Source organism: Grampus griseus, assembly GCF_964374135.1.
Source record: "Grampus griseus genome assembly, chromosome: 11".
In the NCBI taxonomy this organism is placed as follows: domain Eukaryota; kingdom Metazoa; phylum Chordata; class Mammalia; order Artiodactyla; family Delphinidae; genus Grampus; species Grampus griseus.
The window spans coordinates 5,849,215-5,863,968 of NC_139005.1; the positions used below are offsets into that span (position 1 = coordinate 5,849,215).

General features: G+C 56.5%; 1 protein-coding gene across 2 annotated transcripts; it reads left to right on the forward strand.

Annotated features, from left to right (window-relative positions):
• PLEKHG6 (pleckstrin homology and RhoGEF domain containing G6) lies at positions 1-14,672 on the forward strand (the record flags this gene model as incomplete). Of its 2 annotated transcripts, none has more annotated exons than XM_082665083.1 (14): positions 1-138; positions 1,339-1,494; positions 2,063-2,227; positions 2,607-2,702; positions 2,994-3,044; positions 3,272-3,421; positions 4,254-4,364; positions 4,488-4,637; positions 4,821-4,958; positions 5,199-5,318; positions 6,620-6,752; positions 6,870-6,985; positions 13,163-13,308; positions 13,976-14,672. In XM_082665083.1, 14 exons carry the CDS (start codon positions 1-3, stop codon positions 14,670-14,672), a joined length of 2,367 nt encoding a protein of 788 aa, XP_082521209.1. The 2 variants fall into 2 exon arrangements, with proteins under 2 accessions (XP_082521209.1, XP_082521210.1); XM_082665084.1 differs by having other exon boundaries at positions 2,610-2,702.
• Positions 14,673-14,754: the final 82 nt, after the last annotated feature.

Below are 14,754 nucleotides of genomic sequence, written 5' to 3' on the forward strand. Positions count from 1 at the left end.
ATGCACGCCTTTGGTCCTCCCAATGGGGGTCGCCTCCAAGGACTGGTGGCCTCCCGCATTGAGACCTATGGGGGCCGGCTTCGGGCCTCCACCCTGAGTACTCCTGGTAGCCTCTATCCCCGAGGAGGCCCCGTGCTGGTGAGTCCAGGCTGTGTCCCAAAGGTGACCGGGGTGGGGCAGGGGGGAGGACACCCAGGCTTTCAAGTCTCTGTCCCCTTGCCAGGCCTTGGACTGCTCTGTTCTTAGCCCGCACCCCTGCCTTCTTTCGTGGGTTGTGAGGGAGAGGATGGCCGTGCTGGGCCAGGCTCCCGGGACTCCACACCCATCCCAGACAGATGGGGCAGGTGAGGCAGAGAGCCAGGAGGGGCCAGGCCCTCAGTGCTGTTAGACTGGTCACAGGCACGGAGCTGGTGGGGAAGGTCACCAAACCCAGGGTTTGGCACCTCCCAGACTCCCACCTCTACTTGCGAGGAGCTGGTGGGCTCCTTGAAACCTGCCTCCCTCTGAGTCAGGCCTGGAAGAACAAAGGTTCAAGGTGTTCCTACTCTACAGGTGGGGAGGGGTGTGAGGGCCTGCCCACCTCCACCCCAGCTCCACCCTCCTGGCGGCCTCCAGTGCTACCAAAGAAATGGGCATGGAGGCGCAGCAGTCTTTCCCTCAGCCTCCAGGCTCTCCCTCCACCTTGAGGTCAGTTCTGCTTCGGCCGAGAGTATCCCCTGCCTGACTGGAGGAGGGTTTGGCCCTGGGAGGCAGCTGAGGGTGGGAAGGGAGACTAGGATGTCTGTGGGGTAAATCAGGCCACGGGCAGATCAAGGAATGTGACCAGGCCTGCCCAGGAGGAGACTTCTGGGCCAGGCCTCAGCTTCGCACACGGAAGGGCAGCCACTCCCAGCTGGAGGGGACATGCCCCGGGGAGGAGGCCGCACGTGTGAGGGCCCCCATCCCCACGTGCGCAGGAGGCTGTGAGGGCCCCAGAATGCGTGTGCACCGGGCACCGTGCAGGCACGGCCGTGGTGCAGGGAGCACACACGGGAGTGGGGCTGGAGGGGGACACCGGGACACACGCAGAGCCTGGGCATGTGCGTGCCAGAGCTGCTCTGCACAAGGCCCCTGGGCGCCTGGGCCCGGCGGCCCCTGCCTGGCTCAGTGGCCTCCCTGGAAGTGGCTACTCTGACTCAGGGCTAGAGCGGCTCTCACCAAACTGGTTTGAGGGGAGAGGTGAGCCGGCCCAACTTGCTGGTGTAGGGGATGCTGTCCAGAGCCAAGCCAGGCCCCACTGCTTGTCTGGGACTTCTGTGGGGAGAGGACACCCCCAGAACTCCTCCATTCCTCCTCCAGGATCCCAGTGGCCAACACCTCCAAGGCTATGTCCCCTTTACCAAGGGTTCTGGCCCGGCCCGAGGCCTGTCTCCCCTGAGGCTGCGAGAACCAGAGCCTGAGAAGAGGCATGGAGGCCACTTTGGGGCTGGGACACCTCACTTCCCCAAACTCAAGGTAAGGGGTCCCTCTCCTCCCATCCCCAAGCTCACAGCCTGAGCTGCGACGTCCTCCAGAGACCATCAGAGCTGAGAACATGGGAGCCCCTCCAAGAAGCAGGGTGCGGCTCTGTCTAGAGACCCTCTCAGGGGAGCATCTCTAAGCCAGGCTGCCTCGTAATGATGTCCGTTTGATGGGCAAGTGTCAAAATGTTCCTGAGACCACTGGTTCCCTAAGTGCCGTTCTGGTCTCCACCTGAAGGTCCCTCTGAAGGGTTCTGTCTCAGGAGAGCCCTGGAAGCTATCTTTCTGGTCAGGGAGCCCAGGTCAGACCCCTCTGTCCAGGGACCTTTCTGCAGACAAGGTGCCTCTCCATGCGTGTTCCGGCCACACCCTGTACCCCGTAATCCCAGCCAGGATTGATCCTCGTCCCTCGGGCCTGCAGGTCCTCACTCAAGCTCAGGGCAACTTGCCACCACACACACACACACACACACACACACACACACACACACGCACGCACGCACACACGCAGCCCTTCCCGGGCCAGGAAGTGGCCAGGACTAATCCCCTCTCGGCGCCCCCAGGAAGTCACCAGAGCCCATCAGCTGGAGATGAGGCTGCACACGTTCAGCATGTTTGGGATGCCCCGCCTGCCCCCAGAGGACCGGCGGCACTGGGAGATCGGAGAGGACGGTGACAGCAGCCTGGCCATTGAGAAGTCCTGGAAGGAGCTGGTGCCTGGACACAAGGTGGGCCCGGGACACAGTGTCTGACCCCGTGGGGTCCTAGACACACACACACACACACACACACACACACACCCCTCACCTCTGCCCCGGAGGAGGGAAAGGCCTTGGGAAGTGGGGTCTGCAGGGACAGCACTTGGAGGCATCTTGCTGTAACTTCAGATCCCGGCCCCGCCACATACTAGCGAGACCTCGGTCAAGACAGCAAACCTCTCTGCGTCTCGGTGGCCTCCTCTGTGACCTGGGGATAACGCCCCCTACACACTGGAGGATTGGTGGAGGGTTAAAGGCTTTCTGTGCAGTAGATCTGGTAGCATTCAGCAGATGGCATCTGCTGGTCTTGTCATCATTCCCCAGCTGAACCAGCCCTATCCCCACCCAGGAGATGAGCCGGGAGCTCTGCCACCAGCAGGAAGCGCTGTGGGAGCTACTGACCACCGAGCTCATCTATGTGCGGAAGCTCAAGATCATGACGGATGTGAGCCGCCCTACCCCCGCCACATCCCCGGCAGCCCCGCCCCCGGGCCCCATCCTTGGCCCTTTACCGTGTCCCTCGAATCACTCCCCCCACCCGGTTCTCCAGACCGGAAGGGGCACGGCTGTTGGGGAGAAGGGGCAGGACATCAAGATTCCCCTGACCTGAGACCCGCCCAGGGTCTTGGGAGAGAGGCTCGTGGTATGAAGGTGGGGGTGGGGATGCTGTGAAGGGCTGGCTAGGCTGGGGTCTGAGAGGAGGAGGTCAGACGCTGAAAGCCCTCCCTGCATCCAGCTCCTAGCCGCCGGTCTGCTGAACTTGCAACGAGTGGGGCTGCTGACGGAAGTGAGTGGGCACTCGGGGTGTGGGCCCCAGGGAGTGGGGGCGGGGTCACAGAGCGGAATTGCAACCCCCATTTACCCTGCCCTCCCCACTCCCCTCCTTGCCCTAGACCCCAAGCAGGCTGCAGGTCCCACCCAGCCCCTGCCACTCGGGCTTAGCCGTCCCTGCCTGCCCACCGCGCGTGCTGCCCGCAGGTCACCTGCCGAGGCATGTTCCGCTCCCTCCTCCAGGTGTCAGCTGAGACCCTGTTTGGAAATGTCCCTAGCCTGATCCGAGCCCACCAGAGCTTTTGGGAAGAGGTGCTGGGGCCCACCCTGGAGGAGACGCGAGCCTCGGGCCAGCCTCTGGACCCGGTCAGCCTGCAAAACGGCTTCCTGTCGGTGAGGCGGGGAGAAGGGCCCCATCTGGATGGGGCAGGACTGGGAGAGCCCCAAGGGGTCCTGTCCGCTGGAATGCTCATACCACTGGCACCCTGCCGTGACTCGAGGGCGTCCAAGGGCACGACCCCTACCCCTAAATACCACCTCACCTCTTCCCTCCATTCCACCAGTATGACCTCTGTCCCGAAGGCCCTTTGGGCTTCTGGAGCGCCCAGAGGGAGGGCAGCTATCTCAGGGAAGGGCTACACCTAAGCTCTCATCGACCGTGAAATCTTATGTCCGGGACAGAGACCCATCCACAAGCAGCAGGGGCCTAAGCGACTTGTCCCTCAGGGGCCTGGGGGGAGGGGAGTGAAAGGCCACAGGGTACCCAGGGCGTGAAGGGTGATAAGAGAAAGCAAGAGGCCCAGGATCTGACTTCCTCCCAGTTCACTGGCCAGGGAAACGTGGCCTTGCAGAGTTGGATTGGGGTAGAGAGGCAGGGGGACAGTCTCCTGGGGCCGTTGGTGGCCCTCTTCCCCAGGAGCAGGGCTCTGGGCAAGCCTCAGGTCACCACCCCGTGGCTGGGCTGAAATGGGATCCGCAGTGCCCTGAAAACGGTCCAGCTAAATTATTGATGGCGGGTGAGGTCCAGAGCAGTGGGGCGTGGCGGGGGCTGGGGATGGAGCTCAGAGGGCGGCAGCGGGTCGGCCCCTCGGGACCTCAACTCCTCCTTGGAATCCAGAGAGGGGGGCTGGAAGTGGTGGGGGGTTGGGATTGGCGGGAGCTGGACTAAGGATCTAGGCCAGGCTCCTTCCCCTGCCCGCTCCCCGCCCCACACCTGTCCCTCCAGTTCAGCCAGCGCTTCCAGCCCTACGTCCTGTACTGCCTGCGAGTGAAGCAGACCATGGCCTACGCCTGGAAGCAGCAGGACAACGACCCTCTCTTCCGCACCTTCCTGCAGGTGGGAGAGGGGCTGCTGGGGAAGGGGGATGCGGCGGACCTTGCTCCAAGGCTGAGGGTATCCCCGGGGCGGGGCAGGAGGGTGGCTTGCAGCCCCCTGACCCCTGCCCACCTTCCCTGGCAGTGGTGTGAGAAGCACAAACGCTCGGGGAGGCAGACGCTGGGGGACCTCCTCATCAAGCCCCACCAGCGCATCACCAAGTACCCACTGCTGCTCCAGGCTGTGCTCAAGAGGACCCCCGAGGCCCGCGCCCGGGAGGCCCTGACCGCCATGGTAGGGGCCACTGGGGCTGTACCCTCGGGAGTTGGGGGCTGGTGAGTGGGGACGCATCTCCAGGGACTCTTGAGGTCTCTTTCCTTACGTTTGTGTGCCGGCGTGGCACTGATGTCGTTGTCTGGGTGGGATGTACAGACGAGGAGCTGAGCTGTCCTCCCTCCACACCCCACCCTCACCTAGATCGCGGCGGTGGAGTCATTCCTCCGACACATCAACAAGCAGGTGCGCCAGCGGGAAGAGCAGGAGAGCTTGGCGGCTGCAGCCCAGCGCATCGGGCCCTACGAGGTCCTGGAGCCGTCCAGCGAGGAGGTGGAGAAGGTGAGAGAGGCGGAGGGAAGGGGGCGTCCAAAAAAGCAAGGCCCCCAGGAAAACGGATGAAGCCGAGGCCTGCAGCGGGAGAGGCAGAGGTGCCGTGGGCCGTGTGCCATCCTTCCTTCCCGAGGGTGAGGGTCCCAGGGGCCAGGTGCAAAGGAGTGAAACGAAGGCACTGGGATGCTTCCTGTCCTCCAAGAGGCAGGATGCCCAGGGCCCCACTCCTGTGCTCTCTGCACCCCTCAGAACCTGCGTCCATTCTCCACGCTGGACCTGACGGCCCCCATGCTGGGGGTTCCTTCTGAGCACACCAGGCAGCTGCTGCTTGAGGGGCCTGCGCGCATGAAGGAGGGACGAGAAGGGAAGGTGAGGGGGCTGTGGGAGGAGCGAAGAAGATGGGAGAGAACTAAGAGAAAGGAGGGAGAGACGGTGGGACACAGGATGCGTCAGGAGGCTGGGAATGGGAGAAAAGGGGTGTGTGTGTCTGTGTGTGAGTTTGTGTGTGTGTGTGTCTATGTGTGTCTGTGTGTATCTGTGTGTATATCTGTGTGTGTCTGTATGTGTCTATGTGTATATCTATGTGTGTCTGTGTGTGTATCTATGTGTGTCTGTGTGTCTGTGTGTGTCTGTGTGTCTCTGTGTGTATCTATATGTGTCTGTGGGTGTCTGTATGTCTATGTGTATGTCTGTATGTGTCTATGTGTGTATGTATGTGTCTGTGTGTGTCTGTGTGTCTATGTCTGTGTGTGTCTGTGTGTATCTGTGTGTATATGTGTGTGTCTGTATGTGTCTATGTGTGTGTGTATCTATGTGTGTCTGTATGTGTCTATGTGTGTGTGTCTATGTGTGTATCTATGTGTGTGTCTGTATGTGTCTCTGTGTGTCTATGTGTCTCTGTGTGTATTTATGTGTGTCTGTGGGTGTCGGTATGTCTATGTGTGTGTCTGCGTGTGTCTATGTGTGTATCTGTGTGTGTCTGTGTGTGTGTCTGTGTGTGTATCTATGTGTGTCTGTGTGTGTGTCTGTGTGTGTCTATGTGTGTCTGTGTGTGTGCCTTTGTGTGTGTGTCTGTGTCTATGTGTGTCTGTGTGTGTCTTTGTGTGTGTGTCTGTGTCTGTGTGTGTCTGTGTCTGTGTGTGTCTCTGTGCGTGTCTGTGTGTGTGTCTGTGTCTGTGTGTGTCTGTGTGTGTATCTGTGTGTGTGTCTGTGTGTGTCTCTGTGTGTATCTGTGTGTGTCTGTGTGTGTCTATGTGTGTGTCTTTGTGTGTGTCTGTGTCTGTGTGTGTCTGTGTCTGTGTGTGTGTCTGTGTCTGTGTGTGTCTGTGTGTGTCTTTGTGTGTGTGTCTGTGTCTGTGTGTGTCTGTGTGTGTCTCTGTGCATGTCTGTGTGTGTGTCTGTGTCTGTGTGTGTTTGTGTGTGTCTTTGTGTGTGTGTCTGTGTGTGTTGGGAAGAGGACGTGGTTCTGGCTTTGCTCTGCTTGCTGGCATGGCCCTGAGTCAGCCACTTTCCTACCTGTAAAGTGAGAGATGGGCCCAAAGCAGCACGGCTCCCAGCTGTCCTATCCCACAGCTCTGCACCCGCCCACACACCCACGTGTGAGCCCCGACCCCTGTCCCGCCTGCTCCCTGCTCCAGCTGACCCTCGTCTCTCTCTTCGCTTGCCCCCAGCTGGATGTGTACCTGTTCCTCTTCTCTGATGTGCTCTTGGTGACCAAGCCCCTTCGCAGGGCAGACAAAGCCAAGGTTATCCGCCCGCCCCTCATGCTGGAGAAGCTTGTGTGCCGACCGCTCCGAGATCCGAGTATGTCTTTCCTGGGGGGAACTTTTCCTTCTCCCTTCCCATCGGCTGGAGAAGGAGAGGTTGGGAAGGGGATCAGATAAAGTCCAGCCCTGGAAGCAGACCTTCTCCTCCACCCAGGCAGCTTCCTGCTTATCCACCTCACCGAATTACAGTGTGTCTCCAGCGCCCTCACTGTGCACTGTCCCAGTGCTGCAGACCGTGCCATGTGGCTGGAGAGGACCCAGCAGGCCCAGGTATGTGAAGCCAGGTGTGGGAGCAGGGGGATGGCGGGGCCCCGGAGCTCAGATCCGGTGCACAAGAGTGGAGGAAGGGGAGAGAGAGGGTGGGGTGCACACAGCTTCAGACTGGACCTCCTGCCCCTCTGGTGCACCCTCGAGAGGGAGACACAGCCTTGACCAACCTTAAGAGCATGGAAGAGGGACTTCCCTGATGGTCCAGTGGTTAGGACTCCACGCTTTCACTGCCGAGGGTGCAGGTTCAATCCCTGGTCAGGGAACTAAGATCCTGCAAACTACATGGTGTGGCCAAAAAAAAAAAGTACAAAGAAAAAGAGCACAGAAGAAAGCCTTTGGCCAGCTAGGGTACCAGTCCCTGGGAGAGCCAAGATAGCCTCCCCTGAAGGTTCCGAGGCTGTGAAACAATTAACTGCTGAACTTGAGCTTCCGTTCCGCGAACATGAACGGGGCACCTGCTGGTGCGCACAGGCTGGGTGCTGGGGAATCAGAAAAGCATATAATGCCATCTCTTCCCTCACAGAATACACGCTGCAGCCTAGCTAGACAGACAAGTATACAAATAACAGAAACGTGTGGACGGAATGGAGTTAGGACAGGGAAGGGAGTGGCTCACTCTGTCTGCTGGGTTGGCTGGGAGAGGGACAGTGCAGAGAACAGAGATCTTCCAAGGACAGAGGAGGCTTCGCCGAGGAGCTAATTTCTGAGCACCGCGGGCGGGTATCTAGGAGCACGTCAGGGGAACAAGGTGGGCAGGAAAGGCATTCCAGATGGAGAGCAGAGTGTGCGAAGGTCGGAAATCGGAAGCAGTTGTGTGTGTTGAGTGCACCGTCAGCTGAGTGGTTGGCGTTACCGGGGCGGCACAACGGCAGAGAGGCCAGGAGGGAGGTGCTACCAGATGGTGCCCGTCCCTGGATGCCGCGCCGGGGAACTTGAACTTTGTCCTGCAAGTGACACAGAGGCGGTAAAAATGTTAACTAGTGAAGTGGAGTGATGCGGGGGGCAGATTTATGCAAGAAAAGCCCAAGGAGTTCAAAAGGAGGGAGACCCGGATGGGGCCATATTGGTTACTGCTTTGGTGCCGTAAAGCAACAGAAACATTCCCTCACGGTTCTGGAGGCGGGAAGTTGAAAATCAACATGGCAGCCGGGCAATGCTTCCTCTCCACAGCTCTAGGGGAGCATCCTTCCCGGCCTCTTCTGGCTCCTGGGGGCTCCAGGTGTTGCTTAGCCTACGGCAGCATCGCTCCACTCTCTGCCTCTATCTTCACGTGGTCTTCCTCTCCATGTGTCTCTGTGTCCCAACCTCCCTTTCCTGTCTCTTAGTAAGACACCGGTCATTAACCCAAAATCCAGGATGACCTCATCTTGAGATCCTGCACTGAGGGTCTATGCACATCTGCAAAGACCCTTTTTCCAAACAAGGCCACTCACATTCACAGATTCTGGGGGTCAGGACCTAGACCCATCTTTCTGGGGCCACTATTCAACCCACTACAGGAGCAGAATTGCCAAAGAAGAGGGAAGATTTGAGTTGGACTTTAAGGATGGGGAAGACCCTGAGCAGAAGACTCAAGGGAGAAATTGGGTTGGATTTATTTGGGGGACAACCAGCATGTCTGTCTGAGTCTGGAGGGAAGGGTTTTGTGTGGAGCCAGTGATGAAACGCCAAGTTCTAGGGGACCCCAGGGCCTGTAGAAGAGGGTGGGCTGGACGAGACTGAATTGAATTGGGTTGGCAAGTTGACACCAGAGCCACCATAGATTCTTTGAGCAAGGGAAGGCCATGGTGAAATCCACGTGTTTTGTCTTGAATTGTCAGGTGGCAATGTGACAGGTGGGCTGGGGGCAGGAGAGATTGGTGGCAGGAGATTTCCCGTACTAGTTTGGGTATGAAACATAGAGGTTGAGTGCCACGGCCTTAGGGACATGGTGCAAAAAAAGAAAAGAAGAAGAAAGGAGCTGAAGAAGAAAGAAGAGACAGGTGAGCCTTAGGGAGACCGATAGAAGCCCCTACCGGGCCCATGGTTCAGACCCCAGCTCTGCCTCTTACTAGCTGGGTGACCTTGGGTGAGTTATGTGGCCTCCCTAGTCTTCCGTTTCTTCACCTGCAAAATGGATATAAATAATAACCGTCCTTGTCTCATAGGGAAGATTCAAAGAAACCATTCAGATTAAGTAGGCAACTTGGTGCCTCGGTAACTCAGGTCCACAAGGACAAAGGATGACTTGCTTCCGAGGTTCCTGTGTGAAAGGCTGCTTTGGCAATGACAACAGAAATCATTAGAAAGGGAAACCTGTTTGTCTAGTTGTTGCTTCCTGGGTGGCGTGGGGCATGGGTAGCAAGGTTTACTTTTAAACAGAAGCACTTTGGAAATGAGGTAATGGGAGACAGCCAAGTGGAGACCTTTCAGGGGTTTGTGGAAACACAGACTAGAGTTCAGGCGAGAAATGAGGGTGAACTATGAAAATCGCTAAGAGAGCAGATCCTAAAAGTTCTTTTCGCAAGGAAAAAAATGTGACGACGGTGACGAATGTTCACTAGACGTCGTGTGGATCACTTCATATGTACACAAATGTGGAATCATTATGTTGTACCCGTGAAACTAATATGTCAATTACACCTCAATTTTTTATAAAAAGAAGAGGCATTTTGAACAAGTTAAGAAATCATAGTGTAGACGATTTCTAAAGGATGCAACTGCACTATTTTTAAAGAGTTTAAATCAAACTCTTTACTCATAGGACTTGCTTTAATGAGCAGATTATAATGATTTGTCGTTTGCACATCAGGTAATTAGGGCTTTGAAACTTTGGAGGATGCGTAAAAACAGTCTTGTCCTTTAAACAATTTTAAGCATTCTTCCCACAGTCTTACCTATGGCATCGTATCAAGATGTGGAGAGCTTATTCGAGAAAAGGAAAACCAGAGCTTAGTCTCTGTTTAAACACTGTATTTAAAGATTCGGAATTATGAGAGTAATAAATAGGAGGTTTATGCCATTAAAAAAAAAAAAAAGAAAAAAGGATGAAAGATCTTGAACCTCAAGATCTTGTGTCCTCCAGCCCATCGGGGCTGTCATTTCCTTGGATACCTAAACACGATGGTGACAGCGCCCAGGAAGCCAGAGGTAGGGGACAGGGTGTGGGTCATCTGCCCTGACCCCTGCTCCAGGCCGGATCAGAGTCCCCTCTCTCTTTGCAGTGGGGCCTCCTCTCTACACCATCGCCCCCCAGCCCAAGAAGAGACCCCCCACCTTCTCCTTAGAACCCCCAGGGGAACCACTAAAGATTGCTGGTATTTTATTACACAAACTAATTTAGCCCCCAGGAGTTTTACTCCACGCTAACTGAGGTAGAGAAGGCATTTCCAATACCTAACCAAGCAGCGCACTAGCTCCCCGCGTCCCCTTGCAAAACCAAGAACCCTGAAACTTTGAAATGAGATTGTCCTGCTACTGCCTCACACCAAAGTCTTAGGGAAAATCCTTTTCGCAGTTCCCACCAGTCCTTGTAAACTGAAGAGGGCCGTAGCATACCTGCTGATCCTAGGGGTCAGGGTGTTTTTTCTCCGCCTTACAGAATTGTACATAGGTAGATTTATTCCTAGCGGGTCTGGCTGTATGGCTTCAGCTTTTAGAGAAAATGAGCTTCTCAAGAGGAGAGACACTGAATCTTGGGGAATGCCCATGTTTAGGGGCTGGGAAGAGGAAAATGAACCAGTGCTGGGAACAAGGAGCTATCAGAGACGAGGCCAAGATGTGAACGGAGGAAAGAGGTGGGCTCGGAGGGCCCGCAGCCCAGCTCTCACTCATTATCTGCGTCATTTCGCTCAGCTCCGGCCCCACCTGGGAACTGCAGGGATAATGGGAACCACCTTGCAGGACAGACGGGAGAGTTATGTTTGTAAGCTGCTTGACACGCGCCCGGCACTTAATGGGGGTTCCATACATGTTTATTGTTGTCAACTTTAGAAGATGCCAACATCTTCTAAAGGCCGGGGGTGCCTGGCCGAGGGCACCTTCAAGAGATGGTTTTCGTCCATGATGGGAGACTTGGGGAGGGCAGTGGGTGAATTTGGGAGCCGCTCCAGGGGCAGCAGGGAGAGGAGGCATTTCCTCCCAAGGCTTCAGTTCCCCACCGGGGCAAAGGAAGAAGAACCATGGCGTCGGGGGAGCCCTCCCTTTTCCCGGCTTTGTGGGGCTGTCGCATTCAGGCCCAGGCACCAGTTTCCTCTTCCTTTCCCACCCTGCCCCCAACACGTCTCTCCTCTTACCCAAGCTGTGAAAATCCTCCCAGGGTTGCTAGAGAGCCTTTGGGGTGGCCGGGGGCCCTTCAAACAGCCCGGTCCCTGGTAGCTGAGGTGTCAGTTCCTCCATCCCCACCCCACCCCTTGCCTCCCTGCTTCTTCCCAGGTGGGCCCACGGGAGAGTTTAGTGGAAATGCTTGCATGGGACAGATGTTCCTTCCAGACCACCCCCCAGCCGCCTTCCTCCCAGTTCTTTTCCTCCACACACCATCTCTATCCTGGACATCCCAAAGATAAACTTGAACTTGAGTCATATGGGGCCAAAGGGCATCTCAGCAGGCTGCCCCAGCCCCACCCTGACCCCAAGAGCGGCTCCTCCCACCCTCGTTACTCTGCACAGCTGGGAGATGTGGAAAAGGTCACAGGACCTGGCCTGGTGTGCTGGTCTCCTGCCCCCAGACACCATCATCCCTGGCTCTGGCCGACAGAGCAAGTCTTGTGAGACTGCTGAGAATCCTTGCAGGAGACAGTGACTGGGAAGCCAGGCAGGAAAATTGGAAATACAAGCCTGAGGTCATTTTCCTGTCCCTGTTCGTCCTTTTCTCCAACACGTCTCTTGTACAGACCCAGCTACCCCCCACCCCGTTGTGTTTCTGGAGGGGCTTTGGGAAGGTCCAGAGTTGCCTAAGAATTGCTGGTTCATAGGGTGGGGGGAGGGGCACATTCAAATTACTTAATAACCAGAATGGAATGGGCATCAACCAATCAGAGTAGAGCTTGGGGAGGCGGGGGGTGGGGTGGTGGTGGTGGTGGTGGTGGTGGTCCTAGAGGCCCCCAGCTGTGCCAGATGTTATCCCTCTGCTGCTGGATCTTGGAGGGCAGGGTAGTCCTGGTGAAGGAAGATGGGAGGCTTGGGCAGTAGCCCTTTGCTCACCAGCATGAAAGTACTTCAATATGTGCACAATGATAAGGCCATTCCAGCCAGTGCTGGTACCAGCGCCGCCCCCAGGAGCCTCCACCACCTCTTTTTGCCAGGCCTCCGCCTTTGGCCTCTCCGAGGGTTCCCTTGCCATCCCTCCCCTCCCCCAAGAGAAAGTTGTCCTTTGGTAATTCCTGACCCTTTCTAAGGCTGCCCTTGAAAAATAGTGCAGTTACTGAACTAGGACTCACAGAGAAAGACCCAGCCCCAATTCTGCTTCTCTCTACCTGTGCGCCCTGGACCAAGTCCACTCATCTTTCTAAGTCTTGTTTCCCCATCTGTAAAACTGGCTAATACACTGCAGGCTGATGGTGCGTGTCAAATGACCGCCTGCGTGTAGAGGTGCTTCATAAACCACTTCTCAGATATTACTATTTTATTCCGGTGGCGCCTGTATGAAAATGCTAAGGAAGACAAAATATAATGTATATCCTCTCTCCATTCCTCTTGGGATGGTCTTGTTGTCAACTCTGAAGGACAACAAAGTCCTCAACCCAGGACAAAGCCTGCCCCTGCCCACCCTGGTGGTAGGAGAAAGAGTAACCTGAGGGCCCAGCATCATTCAGAGCAATTATGCCACCATCACCACCAATCAGGGAGGACTTCCTGAAGGAAGAAACAGACCAGACCTTGGCTTGCCAAGGGGATGTGAGAGGCAGGAAGAACGTACAAGTAGGAAAAGGGGCCTTATGTTTACCCCACACATCCTAGGACCAGCTCAAGAGTTCAAATACTGGCTCCGTCCTACTTTCCCGCAGCATGACCGTGGTAGTTACTTAACCTCAGAGTCTCTGTTTCTCAGGAGTAAAGTAGGAGCAAAAAAGTCTGCCTCATAGGGCAGCGGTGGTGAAGAGAAAGCAAGATAATATATGTAAAGCACTTAGCGTGGTGCCTGGCATACAGCAGGTGCTCAATAAATGAGAGCTCTTAATGAAAGTATCCCCACCCCAGGTCACCCTGCAAAAGCTGAAGGCAGAGGAGTACATCCAACAGAAGAGGGAGCTCCTGGCCCTCTATCAGGACCGGGACGGGGAGTCCCCAGGCCCCAGGCCCTCCATGCCTTCAGTGGAAGGCTCTGAGAGCAGCACAGAGGGAAGGTAAGACCTACAGGGCGTACAAGGCCTCCCAGAGGAGGGGGGCTGCAGGCAGGGAGGGAGGGCAGAGGAGCCCACAAGGTTGGGAAATGGTATTACAGCTTTTGGGGGGACGGGGACCAGACTGAGGAACCCAGGCTACAGGTTGACACCAGCCGTGCGAAAGGCCACATGAGACAGCCTATGGGGTTAGCCAGCCTAGGGCTGGCACAGGGTGAAGGAAACAGGCACGAGAGGCACAAATTCCCTGAGAGAATCAGGTTCCCCAGGCCGGGGATGGAGAGTGAAGGCCAGTATGGGTTTGCGGAATGTCAGAGCTGCAGGGACCCGGCTAGTTCAAATCCCCAGAGAGTGTGGGAGTTTCACCCAAAATAACAGCTGTTGAGCAGCACGGTTATAGAGAAAAAAAGACTCCATCACCGGGGGATAACCTCAGGGGAGCTCAGGAAGCACTCAGCAGATACTTGATAACAAGTTTCTGGACTGAGTGCAGGGGCTAAAATGCCTTTAAGGAGCTTATAGTCTAGCCAGTGAGTCAGTGCAGTGTAAAAGTGATACCAAAATAAGTTTGGAGGAGGGCCCATTTCTGGATGGAGGGATCAAGGGAGACTCCCTGGACTTGAACTTGATCCCTCAGCATCTGACTCTGACCATTTGCTAGTAACTGTAGGACTCCTGGGTCCTCGATCGTCATCCCCCAGCTGGTGGTGACGGAAGACACAGATGAAGATGCTCCCTTGGTACCAGATGATATCTCGGACTCTGGCTATGGCACTCTGGTCCCAGGCTCCCCCAAGGCGTCCCACTTTCTGCCAAACCGTCTACGCTCCAAGGTCCTTCGGCGGGACCCTCGCCGCACCTTCTCCACCCTGGACCTCCGAGATGTTCCTTTGCATCTCCAGCCTCCTGACCCCCAAGCTCCCCAATGCCGAAGCACCCCTGAACTGCCAGAGGCAAGTGTCCAGAAAGGAGACAGCCTTCCCAGGGGAGACCCACCGACCTGGTCTGAGGAAGAAGGCGGGACCTCGGTTGGAGAGAATGTGGTAGTGGAAACCTTACATAGGGCCCGACTTCGGTGGCAGCTCTCCCCCTCCCTGACCCACACTGACTCTTCTGGGGAAAGCCCCTGGGAATCCTCAGGGGACGAGGAAGAGGGGCCTTTCCTGGGACCCGGCTACAGCCCCTCCCCTCACCCGCTCTGGGCCGAGGACATGCTCCGAGAGATCCGGGAGGAACTGGCCAGCCAAAGGATTGAGAGAGTCCCCGAGCCTGGGGACAGCAGACCTCGGAAGCTGACTCGGGTCCAACTGCAGAGGATGCGGGGGCTTCACGTCATACGCCTGGACACGCCCCTGTCCGCATCGTAAGTGCAGAAGGGAAGCTGGCGTGGGATGGAGCGGAGGGGAAGGCCAGTATGGAGCCAGAGGGGATGCCGGGGCAGGGGGTTGG